General features: G+C 38.5%; 1 protein-coding gene across 1 annotated transcript in view; it reads left to right on the top strand.

Annotated features, from left to right (window-relative positions):
• Window positions 1–27,227, top strand: part of LOC129226157 (protein madd-4-like) — a 125,670-nt gene that overhangs the window by 57,520 nt on the left and 40,923 nt on the right. Inside the window, exons 10-12 of the mRNA XM_054860757.1 lie at window positions 5,372–5,704; window positions 8,589–8,772; window positions 15,800–16,006. Of these exons, the coding sequence (XP_054716732.1) occupies window positions 5,372–5,704; window positions 8,589–8,772; window positions 15,800–16,006 (724 nt within the window). The remainder of the gene's footprint in view (window positions 1–5,371; window positions 5,705–8,588; window positions 8,773–15,799; window positions 16,007–27,227) is intronic.

Genomic DNA, 27,227 nt, shown 5'->3' with positions numbered 1-27,227 from the left:
GAAACAAGATTCAAACGTCCTCTTAAGCAGAAAAAAACGGGGTAATTTTTCACATGATAAAAAAAAAATTGCAAAATTTGACGTTTTTTGTGTCCCGGACCCCCTTAAAAAATAAAAAACTGTTTTCTTCAAGATGAAATTCTAAGATGCACAAAATGAATGATCAACGGAAAGGAAAGACATGAAATAAAACAACACGGTATGCACTGTATGTAGCAATAATAAAATGTTGCACTATAATAGTACTGTACAATACACCAGTAACATATTTATTAGATGGAAGATTCACTCATATTTAATGTCGCTCTACCGTCGACGTTTTCTAGTTGTTCAAGCATCTCGAGAATGTTAGCTCCCTCCCCCCCTCCTTTTTTTAATCAGAAACTTTCTTTTTAACACGCTTTTATTAGCTTCACCTGTATGTATGTATGTATGTATGTATCTTGTAATGGAATCTTGCAGCTCAAATTTCGCCCACTTCCTGCAATCGGATTCTTTTGAAATTTGGCACGTGACCGCAGACCCGATGACAATGCAATATTCTATAATCAAATTAATTAATTAACCCTTTTAATTGTTAGTTTCCTCCAATTTTAATCAATATTTTGGCATAAATCCAACAATGTGAAAAAGGAAAAATTTTAAAAAATACATCATAAAATGCTCGCAAAAATTATTTAAAAATATCTACAAAAACCTTTAATTTTTCTGCATCAGACAAAATTTGTTCCAATGTTCCAAGGTCATTAGAACATGAAATATAACTGTTTTTAACTCATTTCATGCCAAAATGTAGGTGAGCCTTCAATTGGAAATTTATTGCTGATGAGACCATTGTTGAACAAAACTTTTATTCAAATGCATCTCAAATTTTCAAAGTAACATAAATATGATTTCCGCAAACATACATCGATGACTCACAGTAGCTTCCCATCTTGGTGCCCTTGTCTTAACTTTGAGATATTACCTCGCACTCGTTTCATAAATAATTTCGTCAATTAAGTCCCAATCTAATTCAAATTTTCATGTACCGCACAAAAAAAAAAAAAAAAAAAAAAACTTTGCCTGATAATTCTCCAACAAAAGACTAAAAAACAGAAAAATAAAATAATAGTTTAAAAAACTAAAAAAACACGCTTTCGTAGCAAAATGAACTAAAAAGTGACAAATAATCTTTGGATGATAGTAGTTGACCAATCACTTAATTTTAATGTAATACAAAAAAGCGTGGGGGGCTTCTTATCAGTTGTCTTGAATTTCTTCCATTTGTTGTCCAAGCAAAAATGTAAATAGACAGCACCCCACGCTTTTTTGTATTACATTAAAATTAAGTGATTGGTCAACTACTATCACCCAAAGATTATTTTCCACTTTTTAGTTCATTTTGCTACGAAAGCGTGTTTTTTCAGTTTTTTAAACTATTATTTTTTCTTCCCATTTTCACAAAGTTTAGATGAAGGTGCCACAAAGGTACCATTCTATTTCATCAACTTTAATATTTCAAATGAAAAAATTTAAATAAATGAATGATGCTGAGTGACTAACAACGCGATGCGTCGACTAGTTCGATGTGGAAACTTCGGCTGTAAGTGATGCCTAAAGAGATGTAATAGTATTCACGAAATCAATATTTAGTGGCTAATAACGAAGCCGATACTTCCTTTAAGGGGGTCCGGACACATTTTGAAAATTTTTTTATTATACACTTTAGAATTTTGAAATTTTTTGCACTGATTCACCATTTATTTAATAAGCAAAATCATGACATAAATATGAAAAAAAAAAAATTTTATTTAAATTTAATTAGTTTTTTTTTTAAAAATGGGGTTGCTTTAAATTGCTATAACTCAAAATATTCTTGATCAATTTTCAATTTTTTTTAAATAAATTACGCACAAATATCTAAGCTTTAATTTTTATTCGGCGATTTTAAAAATAATGATTCAATAAAAAATAAAAAGTATTTGAAAAAAAAAATTCGAAAAATTCGAAGATACTTTTTTTTTAAAAAATCATAATTTTTGCAGTAAACGTTTTTTTCAAATTCGCCGAATAAAAATTAAAGTAAACTGCTTGAAAAAAATATGCTCCAAGTTTCATTACTTTATCTCTACCGGTTCCTGACTTATAAGAGTTTGAATGCAAGAAATCGGGAAAAATTGCATCATGGAGGAAAACGCGTTTAAAGTTTTAAAGTTAAGTACCCATTAGCTATGTGCATGAAACAAAAATAATTATATCTTTCGTTCTATTTAAGATAAAAACAAGATTCAAACGTCCTCTTAAGCAGAAAAACACGGAGTAATTTTTCACATGATAAAAAAAAAATTGCAAAATTTGACGATTTTTGTGTCCCGGACCCCCTTAAAAAATTCGCATTATAGACGAAAAATTCGCGTTAGCTCTAAAATTATTTACTGGTGAAAAATTCGCGTTATAGCCATTTCGCGTAAGTCGAATCGCGTTGTAGAGGGAAGTCGACTGTACTGGGTTTTGGTCTTGATAATCGTTACCTCTTTTTTTTGGGGATCTTACTGAAAAAGGGCCGACTTGTTGAAGCGTTTTCGAATACTTTTAAAAAATTACTACGCTGTTAAAAATTCAGGGAACGTTTTAATGTTAGACCACGGATTGTATGTAATTTGGCAATCGGCCAAGTGAAGACAATTCCATCTGAATGAATCTAGTAGGTGATAATGGAAAGTAGCGATGGGATATTGATACACGCGTTTTATAATGTTACTAGTGCCTTATTTATTTATTGCCTTCTCTAAAATAAAATGAGGGGAAACAAAAATGGTTGCTATGGAAACAACAAAAAAGAAAATAAAATGTTTTTATTTCGTTCGGGAATGTAAAAGCAAAATGGTAAGCCCAAAACTATCTTGTCAATAAATAAATCAATTAATTTTTGTTGTGAGAATATAGATTGAATATATTTTAGTTTAAAAAAATATTGCCGTGAGCAAATTTTCATTTTTACAAAACTGGGACTAACTAATAGAGAGGCAAAAGTGCACATCTAAAACAAACCAATTTCCGCCTTTGAACCGGCTATTAGCCTTTCCAGATAATCAATGGTCGGACAGTAAATAACTATTACCGTAAAACTAGGCGAAGGATGTACAGTCGAACCTCCATATATCGAACTTCCACATATCAAAATTTTCTATATATCGAAGTCCCAGCACATTTCTATGTTCAATATATAGAAAATTTGTTTCTATGTATCGAAAAAATCTCTATGTATCGAAAAAAAAATTTCGAGACATTCGTAGATTTTTTTTCCACTTTAGACTGTTTGTCTCATGAAAAATGAAGGTTAGGGGAGAAAATTATGTTCAGTAAAGGTTGCTACGGGAATCATAAGAAATCTTGGGTTGAAGGGTGTGTAGTTAAGTCGTTGTTCAGTTCTGAAGTTCTTAAATTCCCTCAAGTTTATTTCAAATATTAGCTGTAATCAGTAACACCAAAAATGTTGATATTTGGTACACAGTGTACTATGGTAAATGGTATCTTATAGACAAAATTTTGAGTTTGTAGGAGAAAAATTAAAAGCGTTAGGGCACGTCCAATATTCCGGACTTATATTTTTGAAATCAATATTTCATATACAAATACCGAACAAACTTCATTATAAAATAAATGTTCTATAAACAATTATAAAACATAATATAAGCGTTTGAAACGATTCATTAAAGATTATATATTTTTTAAAAAATCAGGAAAAAACACCTCGCTTTTCAGATGAAAATCCATGGTTGGAAAAATGAGCCACTCTCTATCTCTCGATCCTTATACGTCAGTGTTGTCAATCCCAAAACGAAAAATTATTTCACAGATTATAATGAGTAGAATGTAAAGAGTCAACTACAAAAAAAAAAAATCAACTAATTAAATCAATTATTAAATGATTAGCAGCTGTTTAAAGTGTATGTCCGGTATACCGGACACCAGGTCTGAAGGGGTTAACACTCTACTAGGAGAAAAATATTCCTTACATAATTCATGTACTTTTCTAGAGTACTTATACACTAAGGGTTTGGCGGCAAAACCTAATGACACTAAATTAGGATGTTAGTCTACAGAGCTTTACTAGTACCGTCAGCAGGTGTAACTTTGCCTAGTAAGACTCCTTTGATGGGTTTTGAAAACGATGACAAAACCTAATGACACTAAATTAGGATGTTAGTCTACAGAGCTTTACTAGTACCGTCAGCAGGTGTAACTTTGCCTAGTAAGACTCCTTTGAAGGCTTTTGAAAACGATGATATTTAGCACTCTGATTAGTTCAAAAGCCATCTAATAGATGCGGTAGTATTTTCAGTGCACAAGGAAGTACTACCGCTTATTACTGGGCTTGGCACTCGCAGTTTCAATGAGATGATTCCTCCAGCTAGGTTATTGACTATTCCAGACTAAGGAGTCCATAACAAAGACGAAACTGCAGTCTCTGGATTTGATGACCAGAGTGTCGGTAGCCAGAAGTCTATTAGTTTTACTGTAATGTTTTATGTTGTAGAGATACAAGGAAAAATGCAAGGGAGGAGCGATCGCCCTTTTCTTGAGGAATCGTGCACCAGCAGTTTTTCTGAACTGAAGTTTCAAAGAGCAGGAGTAGGCCGTTTTTGATGACATTAAAGAATGGAATGGTTTTCAAATTTCCCTCCCGGAAACTTTTCGAAATTGAGTTTTCATAAAGACAATTTTAGACGATCTTTGGCGATGTTAGGAGGAGGCGTTTGGCGGCCTTCCCCTGCTTATTTCGCAAAATTTAAATTTTAATTACGCCATAATAGACATTCTAGGTAGTGTTGGGAAAGACTGGGTTCAGTGACTTTCGTTCGGTAAGTTTTCGAAACGAAGGTTTCAAAAAACGCAAGTTTAGAACATCTGGGAAGATTGAGTTTCGATACGTTCCCCCGGAATTATTACGAAATTGAAGTTCTAAAACGCAAATTTTAGAACACCTTTTTCAACGGAAAAGAAAAAAGAGTAGGTTTGGAGGCCTCCTTGGCTAAATCTCAGGATTTTGGTTGTGTTAGATAAAATAGCTGTGGTAGCCCGCCAAGCATGTATAATCAGATGCACAGTAAAAGGTAAGTTAAAAATTCAAGCGCCCCCTCCTTGAAAAATTTCTGGATCCGCCCTTGTAAAGATATAAAATAACTGTTAGTAGTGTTTGAATAGCAGCTTCATATTTATTGTAAATCACAGCAGCTTTCATAATGTTAAATTGTTTAGGTCAATTAACTTTTTTAAGCCGGATTATCTGGAGATCCGGATTAACGGAGGCCGGATAAACGATGTTCTACTCTCATTTCCTCTCGATGCATAAGTAATTGTTGTTTTGTTTTCCGGATTCCCGCAGTGTTCGAAGAGCTGCAACGGCGGCTACAAGACGCGCAAGATCCACTGCATGAAAGAGATGGCGTTCGGCCAGGTCCTGGAGTTCGCGCCCTCGGACTGCGCCAAGATCCGGCAACCCAAGATCCGGAAGCCCTGCAACGCGAAGCCCTGCCCGACGGACGAGAGCGCGTCCCCGAGGGGGGGCAGCACCTACGTTCAGCAACACCCCCAGCGGCGGGTGTTCCTAAAGGTGGGGGGCACGGCCGTCGTCTTCGCGGAGACCAACCTCAAGATCAGGTGTCCGAGCAGGAACCACAACAAGACGAACGTGGCCTGGTACAAAGACGACCAACCGGTGAGTGAGCGAACTTAATCACTAGTAATCCTTAATCATACTTTCTAGCATGCAGGGACGGATACAAGGGAGGGACCGGTAATTTTTCGAAAATGAAGTTCAAACGAGCTGATGTGTGCATCACATGACTTCCTTTTACTCCAATTTAATGTCATTTCCACATTTTTGGCAGTTTTAATGTGATTCAATAGTTTACTCTCTAAATATCATAGTGGTCAAACTGAAACAAAATTTAAAAAAAAAAATTTTTTTAATCTCCAAATTTGTCGCCAAGTTGGCGACAAAACTTGGCGACCAAAAGACTGGCGATATATCACCAAGTGTACGACAAATTTTAACACAACTTGAGTTTACATCGAAATTAACAATGATTTCCCCCCAAAAAGGGGCAAACGACCCCCTTAGGGACATCCGAATGCAACCAAAATTGAAGGTGCACAATTAGACCCCACTAGGAGTCCACGTACCAAATTTCAACTTTCTAGGACATCCCGTTTTTGAGTTATGCGAGATACATACACACATACGCACATACATACGGACGTCACGAGAAAATTCATTGTAATTAACTCGGGGGTCGTCAAAATGGATATTTCTGGTGCCTATACGTTTCTAGGCATATATCCACGTGTGGTCGGGTCGAAAAAAAAAAACTCAACATTCATTCGGGGATGAGAAAAATGGAAATTAAGGCCGATTTTTGAGTGAAAATTCTTTCGCGAATACAGTACTTCCTTTTTTGTAAAAGGAAGTAAAAACGCAAATTTAGACGAGTTTCATTGTCGTTGGGAGAAGGGAGGTTTGGGTTTGGACCCTATCCCGGAACTCTTTCTACATTTAACCCTGAAATTTTTGTGATGAATGTTTTTAAATCAGTATGCATGGTAAAAAGTAAGTAATAAAAATCAATCGCCTTTCCCTTGAAATATTTCTGGGTGCTTCTTAGTAGCATGGCTTTAAACTGTTTGGGTCAACCACGGGATGATTATGAAACTGACCGCGAGGAAAGCGAAGATACAACGAATGAAGGCAATTGCCCCCTCCTTTGGCCGAAAGGAAAGAAATTTTCCCCGAAAAGCTTTTCAACAATGAAGTTCAAATAATAATAATAATATTAATAATAATAATAATAAGGCGATCTTTGGAGATGTTATGGAAAAGGTATTTTGAGTCTTTCCAGCGGATATTTTTCCAAATTAAAATCTCGATTGTATGCCAATTTTGGAAACGTTAAGGAATGGGGTACAGGGACTTTTCCATATTGAGGTTCCAAAATAGGCCATCTTAGGTGATCTTCCATTATATTAGCGGAGGGAGTTCTAGGTTTCTCCTCTAGCATTGTTTCAGAATAGAAGTCTTAAAAACGCATTTGTAGAACATTTCTTATAAAGTTAAAGGTTGGGTTCCAATCTTTCTAATAGAGCTTTATTTTGAAATACGAGATCCAAAAACGAAATTTTACACGATCTTTAATGTTATTATATTAGAAGGTGTATTGGAAATCCTCCTCCAGAAATTTTTCAAAATAGAAGTCTGCAAAAGCGAGATTTTACGTTATCTTTGATGACTTTAGGTTCGGAACTCTCTTTCGGGAGCTCGACGATCTTTAGGGATGTTACGAAGAGGGGAGGAGAGGGATATTAAAACATCCACACGGAGTCATACGTATAAACACAAATACATATTGTGTTTGAGTGTGTAGTAAGTCTGGATGCATAGCGAGGTGTAGGTAAAAAAAAATCAATCACCTCTCTCTTGAACAATCTCCAGATACGCCCATGCAGCAAACTTTCATCTAACGTGATTTATCACGGCCCTCTTATTAAAAGTTATTTTAATGTTGAAACTCATGATAGCCAATCAGGAAGCATTTGTTAACAGGGATGGTGTAGTAGTTAAAGCATATATAGCACCAGAGTCACAAAAGTTTGCATAGTAGTTGACTTTAGGGAATCACAAATTTTTCGCACTAAATCTAAGTGCTCTGCTGATTTTCGATTTTTTCGGCCCACCGTTCTATATACCCACACAAGGATGGATACAAGGGAGGAGCGATGGAGGCCATCGTCCCTCTCTTGAGGTAGGTACCCAGCACCAGCATTTTTTCCGAATTGAAGTTCTGAAACGCAAGTGTAGGTCATTTTTGATGACGTTAAGGAAAGGAATGGGGTTCAAATCTCCCTCCCGAAAATTTTCGGAATTGAAGTGTCAGAAACGCAGTTTTAGACGATCTTCGACGATGTTAAGAGGACATGTTTGGAGGCCTTTGGCCTTCACTCGGACATTTCGTAAGTCCTGAAGACGCGATTGTAGACATCTCAGGTAGTGTTTGGAGAAATCCGGTAATTTTTCGAAACTCACGCTTAAAAAAGCAGAAATTTAGACGATCTTCAATGATGGTAGCGTATGGAGTTTCAAAACGTTTCCCCGCAATTATTACGAAATTGAAGCTCTAAAACGCAACATTAGATTCTTTCAACGGAAAAGGAAGAGGGAAATAGGTTTTGGGACCTCCTTGGCTAAATATTAATAATTCAGTTGCTTTAGGTAAAAATACTGTGGCACCCCCCCCCCCTCTTCATTTGAAATCAGATACGTAGTAAAAGATCACTTAAAAAATCAACCGCACCCTCCTTGAATCATTTTTGTATCTGTCCCTCACCCCACACCTTATTTATATTCATAAATAGACTGAGTTTCACCTAAAACGCTGAAACTTGCTTAAAATTGAAAAGAAATGCTCTGCTTCAATGAGCTCCTATGCAAATAAAGCCATGAATAAGGTACTTCTTCTGCAATCATTTAAATAATCTTCTGCATTTTACAAAGTTGTCGTTAGCATGCCTAGAGATGGGGGTAAGTAAGTTCACTCGTATCGTTTCAGGTGGAGTTCGGCAAGCGAATGAAGATATCACTGAAGGGGGCCCTCCGGATCCGGCGCGTCTCGGTCCGGGACTCCGGCAAGTACAGCTGCGTATCCGGCTTCGCCCGTGCGGACATTCACATCACGGTCAAGCCGCTGCCCGTGGAGGAACGGACGGTCGAGAACCTGAGGCCGCCATCAACAGGTGGGTGTTGAAAAAACTGTTGAAAGATTTTGTTTTTGATTTTTCCGTGCTCTCTTCAATTCCAGCAGGGTCAGTTGGGATGAGAAAAAAAAACATGGGGTAAAAATGTAAACAATCGAAATGGTTTAGTGGAATCAAAGTTTATAATTTCAAAAGGGATAAATAAAAAAACATACTTACAAAAGGGGTAAATGGGAACACTTTATTAGTTTTAAAATAGGTAAATGGAAACATACTCTATTAGTTTCAAAATGAGTAAATGGAAACAAACTCTATTAGTTTCAAAATGGGATAGTGGAATCAAAGTTTATAATTTCAAAAGGAGTAAATGGAAACATACTTCATTAGTTACAAAAGAGGTAAATGGGAACACTTTATTAGTTTCAAAATGGGTAAATGGAAACAAACTCTATTAGTTTCAAAATGGGTAAATGGAAACAAACTCTATTAGTTTCAAAATGGGTTAGTGGAATCAAAGTTTATTATTTCCAAAGGGGTGAATGGAAACATACTTACAAAAGGGGTAAATGGGAACACTTAATTAGTTTCAAAATGGGTAAATGGAAACAAACCCTATTAGTTTCAAAATGGGTAAATGGAAACAAACTCTTTTAGTTTTAAAATGGGTTAGTGGAATCAAAGCTTATAATTTCACACATACTTTATTAGTTACATACTTTATTAGTTACAAAAGGATAAACTTACTTTATTAGTTACATACTTTATTAGTTACAAAAGAGGTAAATGAGAACACTTTATTAGTTTCAAAATGTGTAAATGGAAACAAATTCTATTAGTTTCAAAATGGGTTAGTGGAATCAGAGTTTATAATTTCAAAAGGGGTAAATGAAAACGTACTTACAAAAGGGGTAAATGGAAACATACTCTATTAGTTTCAAAATGGGTAAATGGAAACATACTCTATTAGTTTCAAAATGGGTAAATGGAAACAAACTCTATTAGTTTTAAAATGGATTAGTGGAATCAAAGTGTATAATTTCAAAAGGAGTAAATGGGAACACTTTATTAGTTTCAAAACGGGTAAATGGAAACAAACTCTATTAGTTTCAAAATGGGTTAGTGGAATCAAAGTTTATAATTTCAAAAGGGGTAAATGGAAACATACCTAAAAAGGAGGTAAATGGGAACACTTTATTAGTTTCAAAATGAGTAAATGGAAACATACTCTATTAGTTTCAAAGGGGGTAAATGGAAACAAACTCTATTAGTTTTAAAATGGGTTAATGGAATCAAAATTTATAATTTCAAAGGGAGAAACACATACTTAATTAGTTACATACTTTATTAGTTACAAAAGGGTAAACTTACTTTATTAGTTACAAAAGGGGTAAATGGGATCACTTTATTAGTTTCAAAAGGGGTAAATGGAAACAAACTCTATTAGTTTCAAGATGGGTTAGTGGAATCAAAGTTTATTATTTCAAAAGGGGTAAATGGAAACATGCCTAAAAAGGAGGTAAATGGGAACACTTTATTAGTTTCAAAATGAGTAAATGGAAACATACTCTATTAGTTTCAAAGGGGGTAAATGGAAACAAACTCTATTAGTTTTAAAATGGGTTAATGGAATCAAAATTTATAATTTCAAAGGGAGAAACACATACTTAATTAGTTACATACTTTATTAGTTACAAAAGGGTAAACTTACTTTATTAGTTACAAAAGGGGTAAATGGGATCACTTTATTAGTTTCAAAAGGGGTAAATGGAAACAAACTCTATTAGTTTCAAGATGGGTTAGTGGAATCAAAGTTTATTATTTCAAAAGGGATAAATAAAAAAACATACTTACAAAAGGGGTAAATGGGAACACTTTATTAGTTTTAAAATAGGTAAATGGAAACATACTCTATTAGTTTCAAAATGAGTAAATGGAAACAAACTCTATTAGTTTCAAAATGGGATAGTGGAATCAAAGTTTATAATTTCAAAAGGAGTAAATGGAAACATACTTCATTAGTTACAAAAGAGGTAAATGGGAACACTTTATTAGTTTCAAAATGGGTAAATGGAAACAAACTCTATTAGTTTCAAAATGGGTAAATGGAAACAAACTCTATTAGTTTCAAAATGGGTTAGTGGAATCAAAGTTTATTATTTCCAAAGGGGTGAATGGAAACATACTTACAAAAGGAGTAAATGGGAACACTTAATTAGTTTCAAAATGGGTAAATGGAAACAAACCCTATTAGTTTCAAAATGGGTAAATGGAAACAAACTCTTTTAGTTTTAAAATGGGTTAGTGGAATCAAAGCTTATAATTTCACACATACTTTATTAGTTACATACTTTATTAGTTACAAAAGGATAAACTTACTTTATTAGTTACATACTTTATTAGTTACAAAAGAGGTAAATGAGAACACTTTATTAGTTTCAAAATGTGTAAATGGAAACAAATTCTATTAGTTTCAAAATGGGTTAGTGGAATCAGAGTTTATAATTTCAAAAGGGGTAAATGAAAACGTACTTACAAAAGGGGTAAATGGGAACACTTTATTAGTTTCAAAATGGGTAAATGGAAACATACTCTATTAGTTTCAAAATGGGTAAATGGAAACAAACTCTATTAGTTTTAAAATGGATTAGTGGAATCAAAGTGTATAATTTCAAAAGGAGTAAATGGGAACACTTTATTAGTTTCAAAACGGGTAAATGGAAACAAACTCTATTAGTTTCAAAATGGGTTAGTGGAATCAAAGTTTATAATTTCAAAAGGGGTAAATGGAAACATACCTAAAAAGGAGGTAAATGGGAACACTTTATTAGTTTCAAAATGAGTAAATGGAAACATACTCTATTAGTTTCAAAGGGGGTAAATGGAAACAAACTCTATTAGTTTTAAAATGGGTTAATGGAATCAAAATTTATAATTTCAAAGGGAGAAACACATACTTAATTAGTTACATACTTTATTAGTTACAAAAGGGTAAACTTACTTTATTAGTTACAAAAGGGGTAAATGGGATCACTTTATTAGTTTCAAAAGGGGTAAATGGAAACAAACTCTATTAGTTTCAAGATGGGTTAGTGGAATCAAAGTTTATTATTTCAAAAGGGGTAAATGGAAACATGCCTAAAAAGGAGGTAAATGGGAACACTTTATTAGTTTCAAAATGAGTAAATGGAAACATACTCTATTAGTTTCAAAGGGGGTAAATGGAAACAAACTCTATTAGTTTTAAAATGGGTTAATGGAATCAAAATTTATAATTTCAAAGGGAGAAACACATACTTAATTAGTTACATACTTTATTAGTTACAAAAGGGTAAACTTACTTTATTAGTTACAAAAGGGGTAAATGGGATCACTTTATTAGTTTCAAAAGGGGTAAATGGAAACAAACTCTATTAGTTTCAAGATGGGTTAGTGGAATCAAAGTTTATTATTTCAATAGGGGTAAATGGAAACATACACAAAAAGAGTAAATGGGAACACTTTATTTGTTTCAAAATGGGTAAATGGAAACATACTCTATTAGTTTCAAAATGGGTAAATGGAAACAAACCCTATTAGTTTCAAAATGGTTAAATGGAAACAAACTCTATTAGTTTTAAAATGGGTTAGTGGAATCAAAGTATATAATTTCAAAAGGGGTAAATAGAAACATACTTTATTAGCTACAAAAAGAGTAAATGGGAACATTTTATTAGTTTCAAAACGGGTTAGTGGAATCAAAGTTTATTATTTCAAAAGGGGTAAATGGAAACATACACAAAAAGAGTAAATGAACACTTTATTAGTTTCAAAATGGGTAAATGGAAACAAACTCTATTAGTTTCAAAATGGGTAAATGGAAACAAACTCTATTAGTTTCAAAATGGGTAAATGGAAACAAACTCTATTAGTTTTAAAATGGGTTAGTGGAATCAAAGTGTATAATTTCAAAAGGAGTAAATGGGAACACTTTATTAGTTTCAAAACGGGTAAATGGAAGCAAACTCGATTAGTTTCAAAATGGGTTAGTGGAATCAAAGTTTATAATTTCAAAAGGAGTAAATGGAAACATACTTTATTAGTTACAGAAGGGGTAAATGAGAACACTTTATTAGTTTCAAAATGGGTGAAAGGAAACACTTTATTAGTTTTTTAAAGAGGTAAATGGGAACACTTTATTAGTTTTAAAAATGTGTAAATGGTTTTTTTCACTTTAATAGTTTCAAAAGGGTTAAATGGAAATAAATTTTATTAGTTTCAAAAGGGGTAAATAGAAACAAAATTGATTAGTTTCAAAATAGGTCCTCATCACCGACTTTGATTGCCCCAGAATTCTAACATCTACAATTGCAAGATTAAGAATAAACCACTATAAAGGGATGAAAATTCTTCCCGACAAAACGAGAACTTATATTCCCTGCAAGAACTGCACCGATGCCCAACTGACTCCGGATCACATTCTTGAGTGCCCGGCCTTTATCCCACATGTTCTGCAGCTGGGTATGGTGCCACTGGCTTCAGAACTTCGAGAGGTCCTCTACAGCACAGATGCGTTGCAGCTAGCGGACGCGGTCTTGAAGACACACGGAGCCATTTAATTGTCCATGGACACGACAAAAAAAAAAGAACCACTTTATTAGTTCAAAAAAGGAGTAAATGGGAACACTTTATTAGTTCAAAAAAGGGGTAAATGGGAACACTTTATTAGTTCAAAAAAGGGGTAAATGGGAACACTTTATTAGTTTTAAAAATATGTAAATGGTTTTTGTCACTTTAATAGTTTCAAAAGGGTTAAATGGAAATAAATTTTATTAGTTTCAAAAGGGGTGAAATAGAAACAAACTTTATTAGTTACAAAAGGTGGTAAATATAAACAAAATTGATTAGTTTCAAAATAGGTAATTAGAAACACTTTATTAGTTCAAAAAAGGGGTAAATGGGAACACTTTATTAGTTCAAAAAAGGGGTAAATGGGAACACTTTGTTAGTTTCAAAATGGGTAAAAGGAAACATTTTATTAGTTTTTTCAAGAGGTAGATGGGAACACTTTATTAGTTTTAAAAATGTGTAAATGGTTTTTGTCACTTTAATAGTTTCAAAAGAGTAAAATGGAAATAAAATTTATTAGTTTCAAAAAGGGTAAATAGAAACAAACTTTATTAGTTACAAAAGGTGGTAAATATAAACAAAATTGATTAGTTTCAAAATAGGTAATTTGTAGCACTTAATTAGTTCTAAAAAGGGGTAAATGAAAACAAGCTTTATTAGTTACAAAAGGGGTAATTAGAAACAAACTTCATTAATTACAAAAGGGGTGAATGGAAACAAAATTGATTAGTTTCAAAAGGAGTAAATATAAACTAATTTCTTATTACTTTCAAAAGAGGTAAATGGAAACAAAGTTTGTAAGTTGGAGTTCAAAATCTGTTGAAAGTTTTTTTTTCTCTCCCCTATTTTTCCATGCTCCTTTCGATGCCTGCACTTATTTCGGCACAAATACGCAAAGGAAAAGTTTTTAACATAATTTCTGGAGAGTTAGATTTTGAGCTGTTTTAGAATAAAATAGGCACACTGAATTCATACCCGAAAAATTCCAGATTAAGAATTCTGAATTCCAGCGATTGGCTACTAAAGTCACAAAAAATGGTGGCAACTTTTTCACTTTTGTAAGCCCCTTTTTTTTAGTAATGTTAACGTCAAATTAAATGATTATCACTCTACAAAAGGGCGTTTTTCAGATGAAGTGCCCATTTAATGGAATGTTTATTATTTTATAAACAATCTTGTTTACCTTCTTCCTCTAGATAGAGCTCCTCTCGGCATCGTCTCTAGGACATCCTCAAAATATCTATTCACAGAGGAACATGATATCAGCCACCACTTTCGTGATCTGTGACTTCCCCGATCCCCAGATATCAATCCACTTGACTTTTGTCTTTGGGGGATTTCGAAATGTCTCATTAGTCGTGACAACTAAAAAACTTTACTTGATTTTAAAGAAAACATTTGTAACTCTTCTGAGACATATTGCGGCCAACTGTAGAGCATGCTGTACGATCAGAGATGGTAGCTGAAAATGCAGGTTTTCATGCTGAACATCTTTTTTGCGACATATTTTTAAAAATATCATAAATGTATGTTTAATGTGTAATTCGTTAAGAAAACTCTTTGTCGTGGCAAAATAAGAACTGTTTTTTTTTAAATTATATTTCGCTTTAACGAATTTTCATATCTTAATTATACTTTTTTAATTATGCTTGACACAAATTTTCTTAGTTAGGGAGTATTTCCCGAAAAAGATTGGATACAATAGGGAAGTTGCAACCTATTAAATATTCATATTTTGGATATTGTTAATTGACCCTCAAAACTAAAAAATTCACCATCGCCGAATTTTAAAACACCGTGATTGATTTTTACTGAATTTTTAAAAATCCACGCGCAAAAGTGCGCTTTTCTGAAACGTCACGAGCCTACGTCACAGGGCGCGAATGGGCAGCCTTCCGCCGAAGATCCCTTGTTTTCGCTACGGACATTTTGAGCGCGCTGATATTTTTATTTTTTAGAAATTCAGTAATTCTTTTGAACACATTGAACACACTATGGAAGCCGGATTTGTTAAAGCACAATCTAAATAATCTTCCTCATGTAACATCAATGATGATATTGGAATATTTCCGAGAGGGTAAGAGGTTTAATGTTCCAGAAACGCGAGGAGTTAAATGCCAGGAGATAAGCCTTTCACGTTTCGTCTTCGAAGTCGAATTTGCACGTCCTTCAGCTTCTCTCCTATCGGAAGAGCGCGTGACGTCACTTCCTATGCCATTTGATGTCACAAGCGCTTGAACTTTAAAAATTAATTTAAAAGAAACTACTTATCGTATCGCAAAAATTTTTTCACCTATGATGTTCATACACGTTACTCTATCATATAAAAATAAAATTGAAAAAAATCGAAAACTTCCCTATTTATTGATTTATTCTGGCTTAAAGTCAAAAAAATGTAAAAGTTTTTCTTTACGCGTCTAACGTTTGGCAACATGGTGATGATTATAATCGTCTGTTTCAGGCGGCAAGGGGGTGGACCGGACCATGGAGGAGAAGCTGAGTCACGAGAACAGGCGTCCCGGCATCCCCTTCGTCTACCCCAAGCCGAAGGTGACGCAGAAACCCAGGACAGCGGACAACAGTGCGCAGGACACCTTCGAGGACAACCGGCGGCAGTACCACTACAAGACGAACGTTCACAGGAACCAGGACAGCCACCAGAATTTCGGTGGGTGCTCGCTTCGCTTCCTACAGAAGTCGCAGTGCTCCTTATTTTCCCTGTTTTCCCAATAAGGACTGATTTTTTTAACCCCTGCCGCATTAAAGAAGGTGGTTATTAGTTTGACCATGGCCCCACTAGATGGCGCTGACGCTTAACGGGCCTTGACAATTTATGATTTTTCTGTGTCATAGACTAATAATAAGAGTAGACAGAGCTTTCCCGGACTTGCTGATGAAAAAATGGGTTCATGGATACATCATGTGACTGGTGGAAGGCTTGGCAAAAATTTTGGCAGCATGGTTGCTAGATGGCAGGATTATCTATAGTTTGGCACTCGACATGTATTTTAAGACGTAATGTGTTTTTATTATAATTTTTTCCCCAAGGTGCAGAGATGATTGAACTGTTTTTCTTTTAGTTATGAATTATTTTGACATTAGTAATTAGTTTTTGATCAGTTTTCAGTAACTTTTATTTCATTCGGAACTGCTACGTCAACGTTGGCGTGAACGTAATGGCGTAAACGTTTTGATTTAAAGCAAAAAAATACTAATCGGTATCTTAAATTGAAACTGTAGGTGAAAATCCTACCGCTTCCCGATTCTTTTTGGGCGCTTGCATCTTTCATTGCTTAGAGAGTTATTGAAATTGACTAAAGAAAATGCACAATGCTATCTAAACGAAAAACTCGCTATATTAACAAAATATTTACAACTCAGAATAACAAATTTACAAATCGGACTCCATAAAAGATCATTCTTCCGTGTTCCATCCATTCTATTTATTTTATTTCTCGTGGGCGTTGATCGTCTGCTACGATCAACGCCCGCTGTTGCTAGGATGTCCACCAGTCACATGGTTTGGTTTATGAGCAGCAAAAGGGTTGCCATAGCTCGGTCTACTCTTATTATTAGTCTATGTTCTGTGTTAAACCGATGCAGCTCGTGCATCTACCAATCAATGGCACCGTAATGGAAACAGGGTGTTGCGCGTCAAAGTAAGATTCTAAATTCAAAAAATCTTACCATACATTTTACTTCTTCAACGCTTCCAAAAGTCGCAGGGCAATGAAATCATTTGAACTATGGTGTTCGGATATTCCTTCTATTCCTTCGTGTAGAAATTGTTACACAAACAACTTGGATAAACACTTGAACTTTTAACTGAGAACAATTTAATTGTAACACATAAACTACAATGTTAGTTGCAAACAAAACTTGTTCGTTAACAAACACAACATGATGATTTCTGTAACGAACTCGCGCGAAATGTGGAGGACTGTGAACTGTTACATACAGCGATAAAACTCTAAAGACTGATACATACTGATAACAACTGCCACGAGTTGTGCGAGTTCGGCTAATTTAGAGAAACTTAACAATTTAGTATAGTTCATTTCTTAGGCGTTTTCCACACAGGGGTTCCCTGTAGCGCCCTCTTTGGCCCTGTTTATGCAGCTGGATTTAACCCGGCGTCAACCCGGATTCGCGGAATAAGGCCGTTTTATGCATCCAACCCGGTTTCAAGCCGCGTTCAATACAGAAGGGAATTCCCTCCACCTACATTGAAGGATTATTGGCGGATTTTTCCCACAGTGCATTGCGTGGTCACGTTTCTCCTCCGCGTGTGTATTTATTTTGGTGTTGTGCGTGTTCTTTTTGCGTTGGTGATTTTGTTTCGAAACTAATTTCTTCTAATTATGGAAAAATCCAACTGCAGCATTCGATGGGATAGCGCTGAAACGAAAGCGTAAGGGAACGTAAAGGAGAATCCACGATTTGACAAAAACGGCTCTTCCCATCAACCCGGCTGCAATCCCCCTTTTATCCACCTTCCGCTTCAACCCGGGGCGAAGCCGGAGTGTGCATAAACAGGGCCTTTGTTGCCATGAGTTTCAACGATTGTCACGGCCTATAAGAATTAAGTGGGCCATGGTTAAACATGTGCATCTCACAAAATGCAACACTCTGAAGAAAGCTTGCAAATCATGTGAAATTTACATTTTGCATCTTTCCCGAACGAATATGCTGATCATTAGCACTGAAACGGAGGTGCACACAACGGGCGACCGTAGCGCCAACCACCCCCCGCTGTATGAGAGAGAACAGATTGGCGATTTTAAGTACGGAAATTGTTTTTGGTGGTTGTAAGCTGCTAACCTATGCCTCGTAGAAGACATTAAACGTCTTTTGACCAAGTTTCTGGGCCGTGGTAGCCCGATCGGTAGAGTGTCGGATTCGGAGCCGGAGGGTCCTGAGTTCGAACCTCGGCGGTCGAAGACCCACCGTCGTCATTAAAGGGGACTGGGCGACGTTAAATAGGCTCGTGGTCTCAATGTCCTCCAAGTGAGACGATACCTCTGGGTGTGCTAGCACTAGGTAGCTATTAGCTCCCGGTCTAGTTCTAAATTCTCATTAACTGTTCGATCTGGTGATGGTGCTGCCAGCTATCGGTATAAAAAAATAATGGAGGCAAGGCACTTAGTATGCAGTCCTCTACATAAATACAGTTGTAGTCAGTTGTGACTCGGAATCGAAATCGACCAAGTTTCTGAATTCGAGTGAGGAGGAATAGTGGCCTAAAGGGATTGCGAATGAGTCTTCAGAGAAATCGGCTATCGTGTAATCGCTGGATGTAGGGAGAAACGACGGAGCCGATCGCAACCACCTCGATTACCCCCCCCCCCCCCCCCCCATGAAGCAGTGCCTTTCATCGGTTCTTTCATAGGATGACCAACCAATTTTATATTTACGTACTAACTATACATATAATAGGGAAGTTTTCAATTTTATTTTTATATGATAGAGTAACATGTATGAACATCATAGGCGAAAAAATTTTTGCGATACGATAAGTAGTTTTTTTTTTTTAATTAATTTTTAAAGTTCAAGCGCCTGTGACGTCAGATGGCATAGGAAGTGACGTCATGCGCTCTTCCGATAGGGGAGAAGCCGAAGGTCAAGCATTCGACTTCGAAGACGAAACGTAAAAGGCTTATCTCCTCGCATTTAACTCCTCACGTTTCTGGAACATTAAACCTCTCATCCTCTCGGAAATATTCGAATATCATCGTTGATGTTACATGAGGAGGATTATTTAGATTGTGCTCTAACGAATCCGGTCTCCATAGTGTGTTCAAAAGGATTATTGAATTTCTAAAAAATAAAAATATCAGCGCGCTCAAAATGTCCGTAGCGAAAACAAGGGATCTTCGGCGGAAGGCTGCCCATTCGCGCCCTGTGACGTAGGCTCGTGACGTTTCAGAAGCGCGTATTTTGCGCGTGGATTTTTAAAAATTCACTAAAAATCAACCACGGTGTTTTAAAATTCGGCGATGGTGAATGTTTTAGTGTTGAGGGTCAATTAACAATATCCAATAGCCAAAATAGGAACATTTAATAGGTTGCAACTTCCCTATTAATTGCCTCTTTCGCATCTGAAATCAATTTTAAATTGCAATTTGCTAACTGTATAACAGTACATTATTACATTACATTTAGCCATATCTAAAACTTCAGAAACTTCTGTTATTTTTAAAGTTTGACATTCTTATGAATAAAAAAAAATCTTAGGGAATAAAAAAAAATAATTAATTAAATAAAAATATCATTAATTAAAAAAAGTAAATGAAGTGCTATAATAAAATGCTTCGAAACGATAATTATTATTACTTGGAATTAGCGATTATAGTTTTGTTAGTTTAATGTTGATCATTATTATTGCATTTCAAATTTGATTTTGACCAGATTTCATTTTTAAAAAATTATTTAAATTTAAAAAAAAGCTGATTCAAATTTTTAAAAAAAATCAGATTTAAGTATTAAAAAGAAATCGTGATTTTTTCCCCCACCTCTGTAAATTAACACAACTTGAGGGCGGCCAATTTCAAAAGCCCGGAGCGGCTTCACATTCAAATACGCCTCTGCCACGAAGGAGTAATAGCAGGCAGGTTGTGCGTATGGCAGTGGTGGATTGCACAGCAACATCACTAAGCACAGCAGAACAGTTTCAGTCTGCTACACATCATTCGGTGTCCGCTCGTACCATTCGACACCGTGTGTTTGGCGTCCATTGCTTCGTTTATCCTCGACTTTAAACCACAGGCGTTTGCGGAGCCAATGGTGAGATGGATGAATGACCTGGACATCGGAATGGAACGACATTGTGTTAACTGACGAATCCCGCTTCTGCCTGCAACATCATGATGGTCGTATTCGAGTTTGGAGACACAGTGGCGAGATGCTGCTGAACAGTTGCGTATGGCAGTGATGGATTGCACAGCAACATCACTAAGCACAGCAGAACAGTTTCAGTCTGCTACACATCATTCGGTGTCCGCTCGTACCATTCGACGCCGTGTGTTTGGCGTCCATTGCTTCGTTTATCCTTGACTGGAAACCACAGGCGTTTGCGGAGCCAATGGTGAGATGGATGAATGACCTGGACATCGGAATGGAACGACATTGTGTTAACTGACGAATCCCGCTTCTGCCTGCAACATCATGATGGTCGTATTCGAGTTTGGAGACACAGTGGCGAGATGCTGCTGAACAGTTGCGTATGGCAGTGATGGATTGCACAGCAACATCACTAAGCACAGCAGAACAGTTTCAGTCTGCTACACATCATTGGGTGTCCGCTCGTACCATTCGACACCGTGTGTTTGGCGTCCATTGCTTCGTTTATCCTCGACTGGAAACCACAGGCGTTTGCGGAGCCAATGGTGAGATGGATGAATGACCTGGACATCGGAATGGAACGACATTGTGTTAACTGACGAATCCCGCTTCTGCCTGCAACATCATGATGGTCGTATTCGAGTTTGGAGACACAGTGGCGAGATGCTGCTGAACAGTTGCGTATGGCAGTGATGGATTGCACAGCAACATCACTAAGCACAGCAGAACAGTTTCAGTCTGCTACACATCATTCGGTGTCCGCTCGTACCATTCGACGCCGTGTGTTTGGCGTCCATTGCTTCGTTTATCCTCGACTGGAAACCACAGGCGTTTGCGGAGCCAATGGTGAGATGGATGAATGACCTGGACATCGGAATGGAACGACATTGTGTTAACTGACGAATCCCGCTTCTGCCTGCAACATCATGATGGTCGTATTCGAGTTTGGAGACACAGTGGCGAGATGCTGCTGAACAGTTGCGTATGGCAGTGATGGATTGCACAGCAACATCACTAAGCACAGCAGAACAGTTTCAGTCTGCTACACATCATTGGGTGTCCGCTCGTACCATTCGACACCGTGTGTTAGGCGTCCATTGCTTCGTTTATCCTCGACTGGAAACCACAGGCGTTTGCGGAGCCAATGGTGAGATGGATGAATGACCTGGACATCGGAATGGAACGACATTGTGTTAACTGACGAATCCCGCTTCTGCCTGCAACATCATGATGGTCGTATTCGAGTTTGGAGACACAGTGGCGAGATGCTGCTGAACTGTTGCGTATGGCAGTGATGGATTGCACAGCAACATCACTAAGCACAGCAGAACAGTTTCAGTCTGCTACACATCATTCGGTGTCCGCTCGTACCATTCGACGCCGTGTGTTTGGCGTCCATTGCTTCGTTTATCCTCGACTGGAAACCACAGGCGTTTGCGGAGCCAATGGTGAGATGGATGAATGACCTGGACATCGGAATGGAACGACATTGTGTTAACTGACGAATCCCGCTTCTGCCTGCAACATCATGATGGTCGTATTCGAGTTTGGAGACACAGTGGCGAGATGCTGCTGAACAGTTGCGTATGGCAGTGATGGATTGCACAGCAACATCACTAAGCACAGCAGAACAGTTTCAGTCTGCTACACATCATTCGGTGTCCGCTCGTACCATTCGACGCCGTGTGTTTGGCGTCCATTGCTTCGTTTATCCTTGACTGGAAACCACAGGCGTTTGCGGAGCCAATGGTGAGATGGATGAATGACCTGGACATCGGAATGGAACGACATTGTGTTAACTGACGAATCCCGCTTCTGCCTGCAACATCATGATGGTCGTATTCGAGTTTGGAGACACAGTGGCGAGATGCTGCTGAACAGTTGCGTATGGCAGTGATGGATTGCACAGCAACATCACTAAGCACAGCAGAACAGTTTCAGTCTGCTACACATCATTGGGTGTCCGCTCGTACCATTCGACACCGTGTGTTTGGCGTCCATTGCTTCGTTTATCCTCGACTGGAAACCACAGGCGTTTGCGGAGCCAATGGTGAGATGGATGAATGACCTGGACATCGGAATGGAACGACATTGTGTTAACTGACGAATCCCGCTTCTGCCTGCAACATCATGATGGTCGTATTCGAGTTTGGAGACACAGTGGCGAGATGCTGCTGAACAGTTGCGTATGGCAGTGATGGATTGCACAGCAACATCACTAAGCACAGCAGAACAGTTTCAGTCTGCTACACATCATTCGGTGTCCGCTCGTACCATTCGACGCCGTGTGTTTGGCGTCCATTGCTTCGTTTATCCTCGACTGGAAACCACAGGCGTTTGCGGAGCCAATGGTGAGATGGATGAATGACCTGGACATCGGAATGGAACGACATTGTGTTAACTGACGAATCCCGCTTCTGCCTGCAACATCATGATGGTCGTATTCGAGTTTGGAGACACAGTGGCGAGATGCTGCTGAACAGTTGCGTATGGCAGTGATGGATTGCACAGCAACATCACTAAGCACAGCAGAACAGTTTCAGTCTGCTACACATCATTCGGTGTCCGCTCGTACCATTCGACGCCGTGTGTTTGGCGTCCATTGCTTCGTTTATCCTTGACTGGAAACCACAGGCGTTTGCGGAGCCAATGGTGAGATGGATGAATGACCTGGACATCGGAATGGAACGACATTGTGTTAACTGACGAATCCCGCTTCTGCCTGCAACATCATGATGGTCGTATTCGAGTTTGGAGACACAGTGGCGAGATGCTGCTGAACAGTTGCGTATGGCAGTGATGGATTGCACAGCAACATCACTAAGCACAGCAGAACAGTTTCAGTCTGCTACACATCATTGGGTGTCCGCTCGTACCATTCGACACCGTGTGTTTGGCGTCCATTGCTTCGTTTATCCTCGACTGGAAACCACAGGCGTTTGCGGAGCCAATGGTGAGATGGATGAATGACCTGGACATCGGAATGGAACGACATTGTGTTAACTGACGAATCCCGCTTCTGCCTGCAACATCATGATGGTCGTATTCGAGTTTGGAGACACAGTGGCGAGATGCTGCTGAACAGTTGCGTATGGCAGTGATGGATTGCACAGCAACATCACTAAGCACAGCAGAACAGTTTCAGTCTGCTACACATCATTCGGTGTCCTCTCGTACCATTCGACGCCGTGTGTTTGGCGTCCATTGCTTCGTTTATCCTCGACTGGAAACCACAGGCGTTTGCGGAGCCAATGGTGAGATGGATGAATGACCTGGACATCGGAATGGAACGACATTGTGTTAACTGACGAATCCCGCTTCTGCCTGCAACATCATGATGGTCGTATTCGAGTTTGGAGACACAGTGGCGAGATGCTGCTGAACAGTTGCGTATGGCAGTGATGGATTGCACAGCAACATCACTAAGCACAGCAGAACAGTTTCAGTCTGCTACACATCATTCGGTGTCCGCTCGTACCATTCGACGCCGTGTGTTTGGCGTCCATTGCTTCGTTTATCCTTGACTGGAAACCACAGGCGTTTGCGGAGCCAATGGTGAGATGGATGAATGACCTGGACATCGGAATGGAACGACATTGTGTTAACTGACGAATCCCGCTTCTGCCTGCAACATCATGATGGTCGTATTCGAGTTTGGAGACACAGTGGCGAGATGCTGCTGAACAGTTGCGTATGGCAGTGATGGATTGCACAGCAACATCACTAAGCACAGCAGAACAGTTTCAGTCTGCTACACATCATTCGGTGTCCGCTCGTACCATTCGACACCGTGTGTTTGGCGTCCATTGCTTCGTTTATCCTCGACTGGAAACCACAGGCGTTTGCGGAGCCAATGGTGAGATGGATGAATGACCTGGACATCGGAATGGAACGACATTGTGTTAACTGACGAATCCCGCTTCTGCCTGCAACATCATGATGGTCGTATTCGAGTTTGGAGACACAGTGGCGAGATGCTGCTGAACAGTTGCGTATGGCAGTGATGGATTGCACAGCAACATCACTAAGCACAGCAGAACAGTTTCAGTCTGCTACACATCATTCGGTGTCCGCTCGTACCATTCGACACCGTGTGTTTGGCGTCCATTGCTTCGTTTATCCTCGACTGGAAACCACAGGCGTTTGCGGAGCCAATGGTGAGATGGATGAATGACCTGGACATCGGAATGGAACGACATTGTGTTAACTGACGAATCCCGCTTCTGCCTGCAACATCATGATGGTCGTATTCGAGTTTGGAGACACAGTGGCGAGATGCTGCTGAACAGTTGCGTATGGCAGTGACGGATTGCACAGCAACATCACTAAGCACAGCAGAACAGTTTCAGTCTGCTACACATCATTCGGTGTCCGCTCGTACCATTCGACGCCGTGTGTTTGGCGTCCATTGCTTCGTTTATCCTCGACTGGAAACCACAGGCGTTTGCGGAGCCAATGGTGAGATGGATGAATGACCTGGACATCGGAATGGAACGACATTGTGTTAACTGACGAATCCCGCTTCTGCCTGCAACATCATGATGGTCGTATTCGAGTTTGGAGACACAGTGGCGAGATGCTGCTGAACAGTTGCGTATGGCAGTGATGGATTGCACAGCAACATCACTAAGCACAGCAGAACAGTTTCAGTCTGCTACACATCATTCGGTGTCCGCTCGTACCATTCGACGCCGTGTGTTTGGCGTCCATTGCTTCGTTTATCCTTGACTGGAAACCACAGGCGTTTGCGGAGCCAATGGTGAGATGGATGAATGACCTGGACATCGGAATGGAACGACATTGTGTTAACTGACGAATCCCGCTTCTGCCTGCAACATCATGATGGTCGTATTCGAGTTTGGAGACACAGTGGCGAGATGCTGCTGAACAGTTGCGTATGGCAGTGATGGATTGCACAGCAACATCACTAAGCACAGCAGAACAGTTTCAGTCTGCTACACATCATTCGGTGTCCGCTCGTACCATTCGACGCCGTGTGTTTGGCGTCCATTGCTTCGTTTATCCTTGACTGGAAACCACAGGCGTTTGCGGAGCCAATGGTGAGATGGATGAATGACCTGGACATCGGAATGGAACGACATTGTGTTAACTGACGAATCCCGCTTCTGCCTGCAACATCATGATGGTCGTATTCGAGTTTGGAGACACAGTGGCGAGATGCTGCTGAACAGTTGCGTATGGCAGTGATGGATTGCACAGCAACATCACTAAGCACAGCAGAACAGTTTCAGTCTGCTACACATCATTCGGTGTCCGCTCGTACCATTCGACGCCGTGTGTTTGGCGTCCATTGCTTCGTTTATCCTTGACTGGAAACCACAGGCGTTTGCGGAGCCAATGGTGAGATGGATGAATGACCTGGACATCGGAATGGAACGACATTGTGTTAACTGACGAATCCCGCTTCTGCCTGCAACATCATGATGGTCGTATTCGAGTTTGGAGACACAGTGGCGAGATGCTGCTGAACAGTTGCGTATGGCAGTGATGGATTGCACAGCAACATCACTAAGCACAGCAGAACAGTTTCAGTCTGCTACACATCATTCGGTGTCCGCTCGTACCATTCGTCGCCGTGTGTTTGGCGTCCATTGCTTCGTTTATCCTTGACAGGAAACCACAGGTGTCTGTGGAGCCAATGGTGCGAGGGATGGCTGACATGGAACGACGTTGCGTTAACTGACGAATCCCGCTTCTGCCTGCAACATCACGATGGTCGGATTCGAGTTTGGAGACACAGTGGTGTGAGGCTGCTGAACTGCTGCGTTATGCATCGCCACACTGGTCTTGCACCCGGTATCTCATTGCATTATGTACAGCATGTAGAGTGTATCAACTTACCGACCCTACCACTATGAGTGTTTAAGGTATCTAAGGACCTTTAAACTTCAAATTTTTCGATTTTCTGGAAAAAATATATGTTATGCACAGTTTAATTCTGAACAATTTGATACCTTATTCATTACTATACGCCAAAAACTTTTCGAGTTATTGTAAAAATGCGTAAACTTTCCCCGTAGAGATTTACGTTAACAGCAGCTGTTTAAGCCTCTTTTTCTCAGGTGCCGATTTCTTCGGTTTTCTCGTTTTGCGCGCATGATATCTCAGAAAGTTTCTTATATATGTCCGTAAAACTTTTAATGTATGTTTATCTGGTTTATATTTATGACCTGAACCTAAATTTATTTATTTTTTTTTTAAATTATTTATTTATTTTTTTGAAATTTGGTAAGTTAATATCGAAAATTTCCAAAATTTTGGGTAAAAAAATATTTATTTTTAAATATTAACTTTAATTTTTTAGTTGAAATTTAGGTTCAGATCATTGAGATGTATCAGACAAACATGCATGAAAAGTTTTACGGAAATATATAAAAAACTTTCTGAAATATCATGCGCGCAAAACGAGAAAACCGAAGAAATCGGCACCTGAGAAAAAAAGGCTTAAACAGCTGCTGTTAACATAAATCTCTACGGGGAAAGTTTACGCATTTTTACAATAACTCGAAAAGTTTTTGGCGTATGGTAATAAATAAGGTATCAAATTGTTCAGAATAAAATTATGCATAACATATATTTTTTCCAGAAAATCGAAAATTCTGAAGATTAAAGGTCCTTAGATACCTTAAACACTCATAGTGGTAGTACGGGGACCCTGGAGTTGTTATGTTATATTTAGGGTGGTATTGAATTTTATTACCGCACCCTCTAGTACACATTGACAATACTCTGAACAGCCAGCGCAACATATATATTGCTTTGGAGCCCGTGGTCCTAACATTCCCATACGTTCAGCGCTTGCCCTCGGCCATATTACATTCCAACAAGATAATGCGCGACCTAACATGGCACGCAATGTTCAATTCACTGAAAATACTGAAACATTTTTAAAATGCAGCAAATAGTTGAAAATGCTAGAATACTTTTCAAGACATCGCCATGTAATCAGACTCTCATTGCACAGAAATTGTTTGTTACTTTACTTGCGAAAATACGTTTCAAGACATCGCCATGTAATCAGACTCTGT

This window comes from Uloborus diversus, chromosome 7 (genome assembly GCF_026930045.1).
Source record: "Uloborus diversus isolate 005 chromosome 7, Udiv.v.3.1, whole genome shotgun sequence".
In the NCBI taxonomy this organism is placed as follows: domain Eukaryota; kingdom Metazoa; phylum Arthropoda; class Arachnida; order Araneae; family Uloboridae; genus Uloborus; species Uloborus diversus.
The sequence above is the reverse complement of the archived record's forward strand: the minus strand, read 5'-3'. Positions and strand labels throughout refer to the sequence as shown.